At 37.0% G+C, this 18,630-nt stretch overlaps 1 protein-coding gene across 4 annotated transcripts in view; it reads right to left on the reverse strand.

Moving 5' to 3' along the window:
* SLC1A3 (solute carrier family 1 member 3) overlaps nt 1-16,724 on the reverse strand; it is a gene marked incomplete at both ends in the record, with an annotated part of 52,864 nt that extends 36,140 nt beyond the window's left edge. For 3 of the 4 annotated variants that reach the window (XM_084278738.1, XM_084278736.1, XM_084278735.1), the window contains 2 exons: nt 1,249-1,386; nt 16,544-16,724. In XM_084278738.1, coding sequence (XP_084134864.1) covers nt 1,249-1,386; nt 16,544-16,724 — 319 coding nt within the window. The remainder of the gene's footprint in view (nt 1-1,248; nt 1,387-16,543) is intronic. The other variant, XM_084278737.1, reaches the window with a different exon arrangement.
* Nucleotides 16,725-18,630: the final 1,906 nt, after the last annotated feature.

Below are 18,630 nucleotides of genomic sequence, written 5' to 3' on the forward strand. Positions count from 1 at the left end.
GGCACTAAAGAAGGGTAAATGTGTCTCATTTTCTACTTGTAATGGTTCTTCTATCAGTGTTCAGACAACCTAGGGAGTTCTGCAGGTGAAAGGGACAAGAAGACGTCAAGGAAATATGGCATATAACAGAATTATACACTTGGAGAATAAAACATAGTCATTTACCCTACAGGATTTAGAAATTTCTCACTACTTTCTGTGTGCATTAAATTTTCAGTATGTATATAATATGTGTGTATAGAAACAAACTTTGCTTTCTCCTTAAAATATGTGAAGTCAAATGATTTTGTAACTGAACACCCTAGTTTTCTGCTGTGGTATTAACAACTTGTATACATACATATTATCTTTGGTATCTGTGAAGATGGGGGCCTATGCTTATTTGCATTTGTAAGAGGAGATCTTGACATTAAAATATTAGAAAAATCAATTAAATAGAGAACAACTTATAGTCCCTGCATCCTCTGACAATTAAAGTAGTGTATTAGGTGTTTAAATCCTAGGACTGCACAGTGGGAGGTTTTTATTAAGTTCTCCAAGCCATGCCATTGAATTGCTGATAGACGAAAGTCCACGCTATAAGTAAATCATATGTGCATCCTTTGGTGGAATGACAAAGCATATATTATCCTAAAAAATTAATTATTAGATCTCAGGATCAAGGAACAAGTTGAAGACTGCTTGAAGAGTTACTGGTTAGAAGACCAGAAACCAGAATGGTGGAATGAATTTTCTAATCTATCCCATCTATCACTTTTTCTTTTTTTCTTCCTTGCTCTGCAGCTAAATGATTAAGAGATATACAGATGTTTTACAGATCTGGGTTTACAGGCATAGGCTTTTTCCCATGATCAGTAGTTTAAGCTTTCTTGGGTCTTCAAACTATTTTTCTGAGATACATTATTGTTGATAAAAGTAGGACATTGTGAAGGAAATATCACTTTAAACACTATAGAACGTCAGAGAAGAAAGAGGAGTACAGAATCAGCCTCATAGCGGCTAGATGTAGTAACTTGCACAGTTAGGTTGCTCTGGAATTGGGAAAAGCATCTCTTAGATTCTTTGTATATTGATTCAAAACTTTTATTCATGTCTCTAAACAGTAATAGCAAAGGTATTGCTTTCTGCAGGTTATAACACTTCTACAACATGGAACGTTCATTTTTAACGATTTTCATTATTTTTATGATGTTGTGTGCATCTTTATCAAGTTATTTAAATGACCAGGAAAACTGTCTCTTTATTTACCTGTGACTAAACTGGATACAATTAGTGGCAGGACCAGCATTTGCAGCATCCTCATGAGTAGTTCTCCTGGAAATGAAAAGTACTTGACTTCCCGGTAGCTCATCTTGTATGATCGGAGAGAAAATCCAAGGATTACACCTGTAGAGAGGGAAAAGATACCATGACTCACTCTTCTAAAGTAATAGTAACATCTGAATGTCAATATATGTATAGTACTTGAGAGATCTGATTGTAACATTCTGGTTTAATTATGCCCCAGATTAGTTTTCTGATTTGCTCTCTCAAATGTCAGTTACGAGTATACGTGGTCCTACTGAAGCCATTATTTTTCACTGTAACAGATTGAAAAGGTGTTGATATTTTTAAAAATCTGGATTAGTGTAAAAGGTATAACTTGAGTGTAATGAAAGGGAAACAGTCCCTGCTACTGCAGCCAAGTGCTGTGACTTCTGGGATTTTGAGTGTACCCATATATGCAAAGCATGTAATATATGTATTATATATAACATAATATATAGTCAATATAATATATGTAATAATGTATGCGATGTATATAGTATACATATGTATGCATATATAAATACGTATACTAGCTACCAACATTTGGAAGCCTTGCCTGTGCTTGTTTACTCTGTGGGGCCTGACCCTGTAGATGTGCTTCAGACTGGATGAGCTACCACGACAGACCATTTGGAAGATGCCCTTGAGGTTAGGTCTTTACACAGCAAATCAGCATCGGGAGGTAAGTAGCATACCACCCAAAACACAGGCACTGGCAAAGCAGCAGCTAATTGAGGCTGGAAGGTCTTGCTGGGTAATGGGTTTCAATGCCTGAAGGAGCGGGGTAAAGGAGTCCATGGATCCATTTATCTCACTGGGAACAGACAAATGGTGCTTGAGATACATTTGCAAATGGAAACTATAGATGGGTTGCCATGTGGCAACCTCAACTGCTCAGTTGGAACTTGGCGACTTTTATCCTGTACTTGACACCAACTGCTTTATTTGCTTTTTTAGTTATCTGTATGATTGACACAGCTATTTGCAATTTACTGAATGTTAAATGTTTTGGTGCCTGTCTGATTTGGGTTTTCTATTCCCAATCAGGATTGGGAACACTCCTTAACCATACAGATAGGGAAATGCAAATATCCCTCCTTCCTATTCCTGACTTCATGCCTTTCCTTACTGTCTAGTACTGGTATTGTGACAATTCTGTTTGTATAGAAAGTTAGATCACAGGACTGACCCTGATGCAAAAGAAAAAAATTGACTGGGTTAATTTTCAGCCAGGCCAATTCCCTGAGATAATTTGTTTGCAGGGCTACATAAGTGTAGGTATTTTCAGAAGGGAATAGGTAGAAATGTGCCTTGGAGAAGAGTGGGACTGACCTTTTTTGGATGATAGGAAGTCTTAAATTTCTTAAAAGTTAGTGGAACTGCTTCCACACAGAGCACTCAAGCCCACTTAGATCAATATAAGAACTTTGGTAAGTCCTGAGAAAGCATTGAACACTTCTGGAAACTGCTACTTTGTGAGGGTTTTTGGGTTTTTGTTTGTTTGTTTGTTTGTTTTTTCATTTGAAATTGGATTTTAGATTAGTACATCCTTATAGCAGGTCATATCTTCATTCCCACTTTTACTAGCTGAAATATGCCATTATTCTTACTACACTAGCTTACTGCTCCCTGCTGATGTAAGGTAACAGCTAACTTTTGTTAGTGACCTCTGTCTGATGATGCTTTTAGGAACTTGGTTGGTTATGTTAGCGGAGTCCAGAAATGTCTTGTGTAGGACAGAAAATCTCAGTGTTACAAGGATAGAAGAAAGGTGATCAGAGTACAGCTGGAGTCAAGCATGGAGTTCATGGTAAGGAACAGAACCCTGGGACTAGGTGATCTCCAGAGGTCCTTTCCATTCTTTCTATCATTCTGTGATTCTGTGACTAGAAGCCATTTCTTTTAGTCTCATTCGTGGTAGTCAAAAGGCATTTTGCATAAATTAATTAATTTTTTTTTTAGGTAAAAGAACGTCATAAACTGCATAGTGAAAGGACCTCTGAATACTTGATTAACAGACTTGCTTTAGAGTTTCCCTTCTTTTCAATAGGGTTTAAAATTCCACTGCAGCGTTACCGAGTGTTTTCTTTTTATATGGGAAACACAGTTCTCAGATATAAAGAATCCATCTGAACCCTTTGTTTCTGTACTTAATGAGCACTACATTTTGACAACTGGATAACAAGCAAATAGAGCTAGACCAGTTTCTTACTTAGGCCACAGTCCTGCAATTAGTTCTGCATGAATTAATCTCTACACTAGTACAAAGCCTCACTGAGGTTTGTAAGGGTTTCTGAGGCTGCTATAAGAACTAGTCCTTATGCTAAGCTATAAGGGCTTGATTATCTGGTTCACTACTGTCCAGGCAGTACAAAGTGGCCCAGGAAAAAATCAGGGCCCATGGAAGATGACTGAATTAATATTTCTGCTAGTAAGGTTCTGAAGCTCCAAGCAAACCTGTTGAGCCAAAAATGACTGCATTTTTTTTGTCCTAAAGCACTCTGTGTATAATTACAGGGTTGCCCAGTACTGCAGTTTACAAAAAGAATTTCTGCGATGTGGAAAAAATGTGCCCTGGTAGTGTATTCTGGTGAACTGGGTCAACACCCAACAGTTACTAAATCTTCAACCATCATTCTTAACACTGCTATTAATTTGCATGCAGTCACACTTAAGCCATACGAATCTTTCCTTGACTCAGTTTCCCTACTTGTAAAATAGGTGTAGCAGTAGTTACTTCACAGATGTTTCTGAAAATTAGCTTTGCTCACATAGTGATCTTAGCGTTGCAAAAAGGAATTGAAGCACATGATTTCCTCATTGTAGTGTGTTGTAATAACAGCAGAACAAAGTGATTTTGCTAGTCTCTGTTGATTGTAGAATATATGGACATGCAGCTTTATTTCCATTCTGAATTTAAATACACATATCCTGGGTATTATATCCCATCTAACGAAGTTTAATTAACAAAAATTATGAACTCGAAACAGAAAAGTCAAACTTGGCAAGTTAGTTTTGACTTCTTTCAATTCACTTCTCAGAACCGCATTCACAGGTTTTATATAGTCACATAAAATCATACAGTGATAGACAAAATGAGAAAATATCAAATTTAAATTGGAAAGTCACTCCTGGTAGGAGACACTAAGCCTTTGGAAGGTGTGCTGTGTTTCAACATCCGTGTGCGTGTGGTAAGACTTGTAGTGCTTAGCACCCTAGACAGTCAAGATTGAGAAGATTAAATATCAGAGCTTTCTCAGTAAAAGTTTCAGGTTTCTGATTGATTCTGAAAATTGCAATGAAACAAAGCCTTGTGTGAAACAAGCTCCCACAACCTGTTGTGCAGGTTTCTGTCTACCCTTTGTAACAGAAGAGCTACTAATCGTTATCAGAGCCCGATTTCTCAAACAGTAAATGGCATGCCATTTCTGCACTGCAGGGAAGAGTTGATTTTCTGGAGAAAAAAAATCAGCAGTGCTTGTTTAAGAGAAGGAGATGAATTCTATACATGCTTATGGTTGTATAACAGAGTCAATTTGTTAAATAATATACGCCGTTCATAATGAAGCAGCAAATCATATTAGAGTTATATTATGACAGTCATAACAATCCTTGAAGAACAGCAGCATTTTTGTTAATTGAATGAAGTCTCAATTTTTAAAATGAGTCCTTATGAGCTTCAAATCTTTGTACTGAAGCCTCAAAAAGCTGTGATCAAAACTCAGTATTTCAGAAACATAAATTAGGACCATACTAATATTTGGAGTTTGTAAGTTTTGAATGTTCAGTCTCTCCCCTGTTTTCATGCAGAAAGTAGGAAATCTAACAATTTTACTTTTTAACTGACCAGAAATGATGCAAGCGTAGTTCAAGAGGAAATTACTAGGTGGTATATTCATGACATCGCAGGAGCTGCTTTTTCCCTATTAGTGCTTGCCAGTTCAAACAGAACACACCAGTAAGAGCTACATACAATTCTGCTTCTTACCATTAAATCTCAAAACACTGTTAAATGAGGTCTTTACCAACAACCTTTACTTCTTCTTTTCCAGCAAGAAATAGAAAACTTTGTAATAACTGGGAAAACGACAGTTTTCTTAGGTAGAGCGGTGCTCTGAAGTAACAGCTGTTAGTAGTGCTTTTCCAGAAAACCTTGTAACCAGCAAGCAAACAACACTTTGTTCTGTAACAGAAGTTGGGCTAGAGCCAGTAAGAAATTCGGGCTCCTACCAGTTTAATGGGACATTGTATGTTTTTGTTTGCTGCGCAGCCGTTTCATTCTTATGTTCCTGCAGAGCTCTGGAATTAATGTTTTTTGTTCTTTGGGTCATTTGTTTCTGCTTAATTTACCATTTTGTTCTGACACCTCTTCTTCTAACAACCAGTTTCAGATAAGGCCGTAACTGTTATTTACTTGAGGCAGGTAAATAACTCCTCTGCTGATAAGAAATACTTCAAGTTGCCGACAAAATCACAATTGTTCTTGATCTCTTTGCTTGCCACAAGAACAACTGACTCACCAATTTACTTGCATGCTTTTGATTTTCTTCATCTTTTTTTTTCCCATAATTTTACACTCAACCTTCTCCCCACCCTCACCCCCCTTGCATATTACCTGCTGCTTTCTTACTTTCTAGTTTTCCTTATCTAGGTACAAGGTATGTTCCCTCTGAAACCAGTTTGTTGAACCTAAATGCTAGGTACTTAAATAAAATATTCAGTACCTAAATACTACAGCAGATTTTTTTTTCTGATTGTTTAATTTCTTTTATTAATTTTGTCTTAAAGATTAGTTATCATATGCTAATTACTGTTTAATAACTAACTAGTTTTTTTTTTTCTTAAGTAATTTAATTTAGAACTGCAGCAGAGTTACTGATTTTAGGCATTTGAGAACTACTTCTTGTATTATACGGTCATAACAGTTGCACTATTAGACCTTTGACCTTTTTTATCCTAAAGGTGTAAGATTCTGAGATTCTTTAAAGATCCTTCACACAAGCTATATCTGATAGGTTAACCTAAAAAGTGCTTTATGAGTCTTCATTCAAATAAAGAAGAAATTACCTTCAATCAGGAGCACTTTTGCCCAAGAGCAGTGGTAGGCAAATAGCTAAGTTAACGAAGGCTAGCTGAGGGGAATAATGTTGTGGAGAGCCACAAAATGCTACAGACTAAAATTTCAACTAATCTTTTTTATAGAGTAGAATAGAATAGAATGGAAGTTTTCCATTGGAAGGGATCTAGTGCAACTGTCTTGACCACTTCAGCGCTGACCAAGGGTTAAACATTGTTAAGGGTATTGTCCAAATGCACCAAACACTGATGGTCTTGGGCCATCAACAACCTCTCTGGGAAGCCTGTTCTGATGAGTGACCCCCTCTTGGTAAAGAAATGCTTCGTCATGTCCAGTCTGAACCTCTTCTGGGTAGCTTGGAGACATTCCTTTGGGTCCTATCTGTGAATCCTAGGGAGAAGAACTCAGCACCTCCAGAAACGCTGCAGAGAGGCATGAGGTTACCTCAGTCTCCTTTTCTCCAACCTAAGCAAACCCAAAGTCTGTTATTTCAATGCACTTGTACTTGTCAGATACTGAGATAGCTCATTTTTGGGTTAAAACAAGGACGAGCCATTTTTAGTTAGTTTTTCAGCTGGTTTAGCTCCTTGGACACATTTACTGGTGTGCTAGATGAGCATGGTGCTGTTGTGATGGCAAGGGAGGAAAATGAACTGTTGTGAGTGGAAATATGCTGTAGGCACAGGGTAAAACTGGCTTAATCACAAAAACATAACCTTAAGCAACCAGATACTCTTCTTCTGGCAATCCAGAGTAAGAGCTCATAGGTAGCTTAAATGTCCTTTAATTCTCTTCTGAGTCTGAATTTAGAGCAAATATTTACCCGTTTAACTTGCTTCTCTATTTCGGCCTTGAAGAACATTAAGTACCAATTGGCTTAATGTATACTCGTTATTCCCCTACAGATCTCAAATCTCACATGTGCAAGGGTATACTTTTTTGTGTTATATATTCCTTCTCTTTTAACTGAATGATGCTACTGCAGTAGAGAGTTTAAGGACCCCGTGCTGTTACAGGTTGCTATATAAAAATGAAATATGGGTTAATTTGGTCATAAATAGCACAGCTACCTCTCTTTTTCTTGAGAGATATCATGGAGGGAATCATGGGAGAGGTACCATAGAAGAGATATATACCCTAGGTATGACTGGATTCCAGAAGATCCCCAGTAACAGGTCTACACTTTCTGGGAAAGCTAAAGTTATTGCCTGAAGGCTGCAGAGTCTGCAGTGCATGCACAATGCATTTCCCAAGACTTTCAGACACCAAGCAATTTAGTTGAAACTCCTGCCTTGGTTAAGCTGTGAAAGATCAGAAAATATCAGGTGAGAAACCTCCCAGTTCCCCAGGACAGAATTCTCAGTCTGAAAAGAGACAGCTCCAGAGATAAGCACATACATGGTGAAGTAGGAGTTACATGATGGTCACGAGTTGTTTCCTTTATCAGAAGAGAAGCCACTGTGTTACCTTAGTTCAGGGGCCACAAGCGTGCCATGGTGCTCTCAGCTATACAGCGGAGTCAGAGCCACTGTGCAACAGCCAGTAGCATCCTGAGCCTGACCCTGGAGATGTGCTTTACCCATTGACAGCTGTTGCCTTCCCAAAACAAATCACACCAGAAGAGTTTTCAATGCTGGCACTGAAGCAGGCTGTTCTTTATGGAATGGGGACTGCTTTCATCTTCAGACAAAAGACTATTGAAAGACAAACTACTCCTAGTTTATGTATTCTTATTAGTCTCTGAGCTGTAGAAAAAATACTTTTGATGAAAAAAAAACCAACCTCAAATAACTCAATCAAACTTCAGGAATTCAGTGTCACTATGCATAAGAAAAAGATCAGGCATTCACGAGATATGAAAGTTTATAATTTGTGAAATATTTTTTAGAATTATGGTACTACTCAGTGCCTTACAAAGTAACTGTAATAACTGTTCCTTTCATGCCTGCATTTACTTTGTTTCTTAACCTTCTTGACTAAAGTTAATGTTTTTATTCACATAAAGAATAGTTCCCTACAGATAATAAAGCTACTCTACTAAAGGTTACATAGTTCCTTTCTTACCTTTAAATTTCTCTCCTACCTGTTTTTCCTCAACTGGAAGCTGACATAGTCCTTAACAATAGCAAATTCTGCTTTCTTCTACTATTGCTTCAGCTGCATGTCTGCATTATTTTGGCTTTTTTACCCTGAAGAGTCACAGTCAATGGGAAGGAAATACCATAGTGCCAAGAATTTTGTGCAAACTTGCTCAGAAAACAGAGCTTTACTCTCAAGAACCTGTAGTCTAGTTTAACAAAGAGCCTGAAGTTATTACTTTATAGTTGCCTTTTATTTTATTTTATTTTATTTTATTTTATTTTATTTTATTTTATTTTATTTTATTTTATTTTATTTTATTTTATTTTTTTTTATTTTATTTTTTTATTTTATTTTATTTTTTTTATTTTATTTTATTCCACCTTTGACATACACTATAATCCAGTTCATCATACAGTTGGCTTGCTTGAGATGCAGTTCTACACCAATATTTCTGGGATATTAAAATTCATATCTATGGATCTAGCCCAAATTTAATTCCTACAAAACCATATGTTAATTTAGGTTAGTGCTGGTAGTCCAAATCTGGAAAGGAGATGTTTGCCATTGAGGATTAAGATATATCTATGCCAGAAGTATCTGGTTCATGGAACACATCTCATGTGGCAGACTGTTAAAAGCAAAGATATAACCTCTATGTAGGTTATGATACCTCTCACTGTTAGGTGTTTGTGAGAATGATAGAATTTCCCTATCTTAAAGGTCACAAAATGGCAAAGGGAAACCGGCACCTGGAACGATACTTAATTATATAGTAAGTACCCAAGTCCAAATTGTGACCTTCAAAGTTGCTCCAGATAAAAATTAAAAAAAAAAAAAAATTAGTTCTGGAAATCTATAAAGTTAATGGGCACTTCCCTGTGTGTTTTGGAAGACTCCTCAGTTCTTACTGTTCTGCTTGTGTTTTTCTCAGAATTGCCATGACCTAAATATGTGCCCAGTTCCAGGCTCAGTTCTGGGGATCTAGAAAGTGAACATGACTGAAACGTGTATGCAGAGAACACTGATTTCAGATGTCCTGTGTTTCTGTTCTTGCTCAAAGGATTACTTCACAATCTGTGTGTCTCTGGTGGAGATGAATGTTTTAGCATTAGGTTAAAACATCATGCTGTCTTTTGCTCTCTTGGCATACGTATTTGACCTCAGAAGGCTTGCATTCCTGTCTGCTTGATGAAACAACTTTGAAAGGAATGGTGGAATCACATTCTCCTATAACTTTCCTTTTGAAAGGAAAAGGGTAAGCCAGCTCCACAAGCACTGCTGATACCATTCCTAAGGTGAGGGTTCTTGTGCTTCTGCATCTTGACTGGGTGAAAATATACATGGCATGGTCCTGACTCACTCAGAAAGGAGTGAGCAGGAATGTAAACCTGTTAGTTTGTTGTGGTATTTTTTATTTCTGGCAAGTTTAGGCAGCAATATAGTTTAGCTTGTGGAATTGTGAGGTTACCCATTTATGTCTCCTAGCTCTGTCTTATGCACTAAAAAGATACCCACCTCTGAGATTCTACATACTGCTCCCTTTGCTTCAGTTTTAGGCTCCGAAGAACTATATTGTACATCCATGGTTGTTTAATGTATGTATCCACTAAGGCAGTAAAAAGGACATGACAGAACAACCACAATATATGACTAACAGTAACACTTTGCTATCCTACTGATTTTGCTGTTATCCTTTTGGTTTTCATTCCCTCTTTCCTGCTTTTAACTCTTTCCATTTTCTGTTACACACAGTTCACCAGACCTATTATTTTCCTTTTTTGCTAAAGTACAAGTGATATTAGTACAACTTCAAGCCTGATGAGCTGACATAGCAAAGAGAATAATCCAGCTCTTACTAAATTTCCTCTAGAAAAAATTTGTATTTTTCTTTCCCCATTCTCCATAGTTTCTTCCCTATTCCATATCCTCTATTTTAAAACTAAATTTTCTAATATTCATTGTAGACACCACAGCATATTCTGAAAATAATGTAGTTGGAGAAAATTTTATGGGTGGAAGAAACCTCTTAGATCTTCACCATTTTTTTAATTTATCACATGCATTGCCTTATTGCTCCAAAGCTCTAGATTGAACTGAGCTGCAATATGCTGGGAAACAAATGCCTGACAGAATATGCAAAATCCCAAGAAGTGAAGTTGTAATCTGAAACTGAACGACACAGATAAACTGAACGGAATGCACAGTAAATGAAAGGAATTGGGAGAAGGGACAGAGGATATACACAACTAACGTGACTGCATGGTCTACTTTATGTAGCTGGTTGTTCTAGAAAATCCAATTTTTTAACGAGGTGTGAAAAAAAAGTCAGTATATCTCAGCTGCTAATCTGGAAGTCAATGCTACAGTACAAATTATCACAATGCATGCAGTTATATTTAACTTTTCCAGCAGTCTTATTTTCATCTTTATTTCCTTCTTTAGTATTTCATTTCTTTACTTTATAAAAAATACTTTTTCCAGAAAATCTCTGGAAACTTCTATACACCTGCTCATGTCACGAAATTACGTGAGAAATTTAAGCCACATGAATGAAAGTTTCAGGAATTCATAAATAACTGAGCATTTCACTTCCAGCTACACCTTTGTGTTGGCAAACTCCACAGCATTCCAGTGCAGATGACAACTCATTCTAACTTTACAATACCGAGGGTGCTAGAAAGGGTCTAACAATGTTAAACATTTACACAGCATACAAATCATTGGCACCTTGCTGATGAGCTAATGCTACTTTGCAGTCACCATAGTGACAACAGTGCATGCCTGCTGAAAAGTGGAAAGGACTGGCAAGCCCTAATAGTAGTTCATTTGAAATGTCTTTTTGGCCCTCTTTGATGGTCAACACGATTCCTTTTTTTCACAGTCTGTGGGATGACCACCATTTCTGTTGTAGGATATCTTTTGATAGCATGTTGGCCATATTCTACTGGCAGTCAGGGAATTTTCTTGTAAAATCTCTGAGAAACCGCGTAAACATCCTAAATGTTGCATGTGGTTACTGTCTTGCATTCCACTATATATCCTTGAAATCTGCTTTCTAAGCAGTATTATATAAATAAATTCAAATTTAATTTCTAGAGAGAGTTTTGAAAAGCTCACATTCCTTTGCTCAAGGTGTATGCAGAGCGCAGTGAATGAACGTGTATTTCTCTGGATTGTTTCATGACCGCTCAGGCACATTAATTTTGAGCACCATTGTCCAAATCCACTGCTTTGACACTGTCTTCACCGTGCATATATGCACAGCTGCTGTCCTCAGAATGCACAATTGTGATTCACAAAGTAGCCAAGTTTATTGTTGTTACTCCGTGCCACATATGGCAGTTCCAGTTTCATTTCAGTAACACCAGCGTGTATGCTAAGAAATTAAGTTTGTCTTTCAAATAGCTGCTAAACTAGCATACTTTGCAGTCTGAGTTTCATTACAGGATACTAACAAAAGAGATTTTGGGTCTATACTTTTTTTTCTTTTTTTGAAAAGGATCACTTCATATGAATTTTTAAGTGTGACCAAATCTTACAGCATTTGTTATGTTTTTTTTTTCCCCAAAATATTAACTACTTCTTAATTTCAAAATGACTTAAGTCTTTGCTTAGTAATTTCTTCAGAATATTACTTAGGCGGGTTTTCATCACTGTGATGAAACAATTGTGCTGGGCAGATTCTTTAGGAGAGCACTGGGATAGAGGCAGCCTCTGAGTTCAGCATAAATAGAATTAATTTCTCCTTAGCTGTCTCCAAACTGACTTGATTTTCTTGTATACATCTTAACCTTTTGTCTGGTATCACATTTCTCTCCCTGTGTTTTAACATATTCTCTCACCTAGGACTCCTCTCCCACAACTGTTTCTCCTGTTATGATGGATCTTTGCTTTGTTCTCATGTAAATTTTACCAAGGCTGCCTTAGGCACTGTTATCATGTTCATTTGTCAGTGTGTAATGGGGTCAAACACCCTTCTCTGGGTATGTCAGTCTTGGTCTTCAGTGGATACAGAGGATCTGCCAGTAGCAGAAAAGACTTCACTTCAACACACTGTCCTTTCTGTGGGCATTTTCCTGGATTCTGCCTACCTGTGAATTACAGACTTGTACTCTTGTGACTCTGTTTAAACCACTGTTCAGATCAGGAGCTTTTTGAAATAGGAGAATCTACTACTCTGCACATCCTTCCACAATTCAGATAATTTAGGGGGTTTTGTGGAGTTTCCACGTCCTGGATTGTGAAGGATCTTCTGCAGGCTTTATTTAACTCGTTTTTTTTCAGGGACCTTGGCAATGCCTTTGTCTCTCCTGTCCTCTTCCTGTACTTTTAACTAGGAGTTTTAATAAGGATGCTGGAAAGCTTTGAGATCTTATACGTGGTGCATGCTGTTGTAGAACAAATGTTGCATAGCCTATTGACATTTTACATCTAACTGTGAGATTGCCCATAATTACAGAAGGCTGGGTTCAATGATGCATCCAGTTCTGTTCTCTCTTCAGTGGACATGTAGCCAGAAAACAGAACTGGATCCATCTCTGTCTGCCTTGAATGTCCCACTGGACATCCTCAGCATATAACTTCAGCAGTGTGAAGAGATTTGGAGCTATAATGGCTTCATAAAGATGCAGAAACTGTGTTTTATAGTACTTGGTCCACAGTATTCTACTTCACTGATCCCATCAATTAAAACAGCTCTGTGAACTGCTTCTCAAGATCTCTGCTCAGCAGCTTTCAGTGGCTGGATCTTTCCTTCAGCACAAATTGAGAATCTGCAGGAGGTTCTTTGGCATTCAGAAGTCTTGACAGAATAAAGTCTGAACTCCTGTTGCATTTTTGTAAAAAGGGAGGTAAGTTGCAGAGAACCAAGATGGTCTGCTGAAGGAAGAGTGTTTAAAAGGAAGGCATTTTGGGGACAGGATGATGAAGCTAAGTAGCGTGGGAGAGAGGGCACTGCCTGAGATTTTGCCAGTAATTTGGCTCACACTTCAAAGTTTTTAAGACTTCCTGCAGATTTTCTATGAGCCACCATGATTCCTAGCCTACCTTAAATTGCTCCTGGCCACTGTGACACTCTGAATGTACTAGTGGTCAGTTTCCCAAATGCTATTCACATAATTTTTCTCATCTATTGGATATTATGAAGATTCCCTGCAGAAAACTAATTTAATATTTCTAGGTGTACCAGAAGAATCTGAAAAACTGCATCATAACTTGCTTACTGACCATGCTTTTTTCAGTTTTTGAGAAGGACTCAAAAGCAGTTTAAATTTCACTAAAAATAGCAACAACAATGGTAATGACAATGTGGTAGACAGACCCTACCTATGCAGAATGTAAGTCAGAAGGACCATTTGTGACATTTTCAGGAAACGGAGAATAGTGCTAAGTAATTCTTGGCATGAATTATAACTTCTCACATCTTCATCATTAGGTTTTTAAAGATTAATCTGTTTTGGGTTGTAGCAGCTCGTGAATTTGGCTTAGAATTCTATTCAGAATCTGAGTCCCATGAGAAATTAGGGTAAATGGCTGTATTTCTCCTTATGTGAATGCCAGAAAATCTTTACACTGCAAAATATCAGTATGCTACACAAAAAAAATTTCATGATACAGCTACCCAGTTCATAACAAAATGCATGTTTCCACAGGCATGAACTCAAGTGCCTGTTATAAACTACAGTCCTGAAACTGGGCTAAACCATATGATCCTATCCACTTAACCTCTACCTCTATCAATCCTGTTCAGCAAAGACATCTGAAATGCTCTATTAAAAAGGCTTTTGCACATCAGGCCGTGGACAGAAGAGGACTGGAAAAAATGGTTTTGAGTAAATGTTGCTGTCTTTAAAGCTAAAATCTTGCTTTTCCTGAGTTTAGTCTTTATAAAAATTGCTGGACAGCCAGCCCTAAAAACTGATGTAATCTATCTGTGTAGATTACAGAGAGCATTAAGCATCTCTTTTGTAAATGATTCAACCCTGGCCTGAGCATAATTTCCACCTACACTCATATCCAAGCATCTCTGATGAGGCAGCCTGTGGCACTAATTGGTGGGTTAATTTCGCAATGTTGATTACTGTCTGCTAGGAAAGGGATCAAGCCCACCATCTGATTTTCCACAGATCACCAAACAGCTAAGAGATTATAACAATTGCCAAACTAGACAGGCAGAGTTCAACCACTGAGTGTTTACCAAACTCTTTAGCCAACTGTGCCCTAGTTATGAATATTTCCACAACAGCAAAAATCCTCAATATACCCAAATCTTACCTTTCTATGAGCTATGAAGTGAGACCATACTGCTCTAATAATATATATATTGATATATATTATTTTGCACCATAAAAAACAAATGTGAGAAAAATTTCGAATATCCCATCATGGTAACAGGAAGATACTTTCCACATACTGCACCAGATACGTCTATAGGTTCATGAGAAGAACTGGAGCAGCCGGCTTATCCTGGGCGGCATGCTTTCATCAGTTCCCCAACCTGTGTTCCAGCCTTGCTGGCACTCAGCCATTGCTGTAGGTGGTAGTGGAGCTGTGGGCACATATTTGTCACTAGTCCTCTAAAGCTAATTGGAATATGTGACAACAGTAAAAAACACTTGTCCAGCCTACATTTCTGTTCCCACATGCCCAAATTTATGGGATGACAATGGAAAAATTTCAGGAGCACATTGGTGTTGTGCAGTATAGCAGGTGATAATCTAAGAAACCTACTGAATTTTATTCTAATTTTAGATAAAATGGCTAAACTTTTTACACCTGTTATAATGGGAGCTTTGCATTCAACAAATTCATATTTAGGAAGCAAAAGCACTTTTGAACAAATGCTGATGATAAATATGAGAGGTAGATATTTCTGTTGTAGCAAGAAAATACTTTATTTTACCAATATGCAAATTAATGTAACTGTCTCCCCAAAAAAAGCTATCAAACCTGAATTTATTATAAAATAGTCCTGTAGATGTGCCAGCAAACAGCAATGATGATAAAGCCCTAACCTTTCAGTTCCCAAAAGAATAGTAGAAACACAAACAGGAGATTTATACAGTACAGCATTATCAAGGACATTAAGGCCTATATGGGTGTATGTTATATTTTGCTTTACATTAAAGTACTAACACGGGTTTCCATGAGCAGATTCAATTTTATATTTTAAACTAATGAGAAAATAAAACTAAAAGTAGTGCAGTAAAGCCATAATGTACTTGCTCACACTATGGAGAACCGTATTTCATTAAACATATGGTGTCATTTAGAAAATCTGTAGTTAAAGGAAAGTTGTCAAAAGTGATCATAATTATATAAAGGAATAGTTAAGAAAATTAGGTTTTTCTCAGAAGATTCTTTCAAATGGAAACTCAAAGTTTACAATATTTTAAATTTACATTTTGGCGCATTCCAAATCTAAATGCTTTTTGATGTTCTGGATTCCTCTCCATGCACTCTAAAAAGGCATTTAATCAGGTGCTATCTTGCAGTCCTTTGAATAAGCAAGCACTGCCATTGTTGCCCCAACTGCATCTGAAGATACATGTGCAAGATTGTGAGTGACTGAGGGGGAGTGAACATGTATTTAAGTGTGATTGTTTTGTATTTTTCTAGGAAAAACTGCAAAGATTGAGGATCTAAAATACACCTGTTCTTAGAAATGTAACTTCATTTAATTCATTAATGATATCTGTTTGTCATTGCAAGGTGCTATTTTTTTGATAGACAAAGTAAATAGAAGTTGCATCCTAAGTATTTTGCTGCAGCTGCCTTTGGTAGTAAAAGATTTCATTAAAAACATTCAACTCGGTTATTGCATCTGATTCTTTAAGAGAAGAATCCATGAAACAGCTGGGGTTTTTCACCAAAATTCTCCTAGGAAAACTATAAAAATTAAAATAGCTGTTCCCTAAACTCCAACATGCAGTTGTCAAATCCAAATCTCTTCAAGTCAGAACATTCTTACCAGTGCAGAAGAATTTGGGATCTCATTTGTAATGCAAATCACCCAGGCAAATTGTCATTGTCAAATGCATTGGGGAACAGAGTATTCCTATTGAAGAAATTACTCACCAAGAATCACAGCAACAACGGTGAAGAGCACAAAGGCATTCCTCAATAAATAACTTTTAACATCATCCTTTGTTATGCTCTGCACTTTTTTTTTTGCCAAAAGTGTACGTTTCCAGACTCCTTGTTGAATGCGTTCCATCCTACTTCCAGTTTTTGGGTCTTCTCCGTTACCTTTAGTCATTTATCTTGCGTAAAGTTTTCTTTTACAATTAACTTCTATCAGTATCCCTTCAGAAAGGTGGAAGAGTCTTGTGAAAGTACTGAAGAAACCTGCAAGTCAAGAAATATCAAATATTGTAGTAAGATTTTAGAGGAATCATTAGCCATATGTTTACATAGAAGCAATTACCTTTCATGTTTCCATAAAACTTGTTATATTATTTGCATTATCTACCTTGTTGATTGCAGTTTTTGATAAATAGCTTCAGTGACTGTTAAAGAACTCTTTGAAAGAAGGATTTCATGGACTGATTAGATATGTGTCCCTTGTCTTCAGAAGTTAATGAGAATTGCTCTGAGGCTGTAAAATGCAGGAATATCTTTTTTCTGCAGTTGCTAGAGAGATTCTAGTATCAAATTAGTATAATCTATAGAAGTGTGAGGTGCTATAACATTTAAAACTATCTGCCAGCCTTGCTTGTCATCTGTTTAGCAGGCCAATATTATCTGAAAAATATCCTGCCTTGCCTCCACCTTAACCATGGGAGAGAGAAATTCTGCTTGAACTGATACGTTTAAAGTGTTCTGCATTTCAGATGTTTCTTAATGGTTGAATGTATTGGCTGAATTCCTGCTTTTCACGTGGCAAGAAGCAGCAGGAATAGTTTATTTATCCCTCAACCGCTATTTGAAAGATATGCCTTTGACAGTTTTATGCTGATAACATTCATCTTTGAAGTGTACAAACTATTCAGAGCACATCTGTAAAATATCAGAAGTTGTATCCCACTTAGCTTGATGTTTCAGACTGTAATATAAATTCACATTGAAAAGTAATGCTTAGCTTGGCCTGAGAGCAGTTATGAGGATATATCCTGATTTTAAGAAATCATGCACTGAATCAACCTTAAAATATTTCCATATTAAAAATCCTTCATTAGGACATATTTTTTCATTTTAACATTAGGTTTTTATGACTGCCACTTGGTATTAATTTATTTAGTAATGGAGTCACGGGGAAGTATTTTCCATACTGATAATCCTATTTTCTTAAGTCTTAGTTAATATACTGGGGTGTTTTTATGAAGAATTTAGAAATAGATCGATAGACTCAGTTGCTTCCACTGAAATGACTCTCCATTTATACACACTCCAATTCTAACATCTTATTTTTAACAAATCTAGTGCCTAAATACCCCTTTTTGAGGAAGCACTGAGAAGGCAAATATACAGGGTTCCCAAACAGTATGTTTTAGAGAAAATACCATGTTGTAAAAATTTTGTTTTGATGGGATATGATACTGCTACTACCATATGTTTCAAGATTGGCACCTTAGCCCAGTATCCTTTCTGAATTTTAACAGAATGCTATATATGCTTTGCTTCTTAGAAAGTGGAAACATTCTGAGTCTGAGCCAGATATTTAAATTAGTAAGTGTTCCAGCTTGGACAAGACTACTGGGTTTTTTTTGTTTTTTTTTTCAGAACAATCAATTTTAGTCTTTTGTAAAAAAAAACCATCTACCAACCACCCAAAAACATTTAGAACAGAAAAAATTCACAGCGCCTTTCCTTTCCAAGATGATTAATGCAGTATTTTTTTCCTCTAGAATTTACATTAGCACCAAGAAAAAACACGAATACATACGAAAAGATCATTGCATTGAGTAACGTAAGAGGCAGAGAGTGAAAAAGTAAGACTTTGTCCGCAGAACCCCACCAAATGAAGCACTCGGCTCACCTTTTCAGATCTTCAGCACTCTTAAGAGTGCGATGGCGGCAGGTAAGGTAGAGGATTCCCAGCAAAAACGACAGAGCTGCCGAGCTGAGCGAGCGGGAGGCAGAGGAAACTGACAATCTGCATGTGCTCTGGCATACAGCGACTTACTATCCCGGCAACTTAAGGAAAGGGGAGGAGACTGCTCGCC

Source organism: Gallinula chloropus (genome assembly GCF_964237585.1).
Source record: "Gallinula chloropus genome assembly, chromosome: Z".
NCBI classification, from domain to species: domain Eukaryota; kingdom Metazoa; phylum Chordata; class Aves; order Gruiformes; family Rallidae; genus Gallinula; species Gallinula chloropus.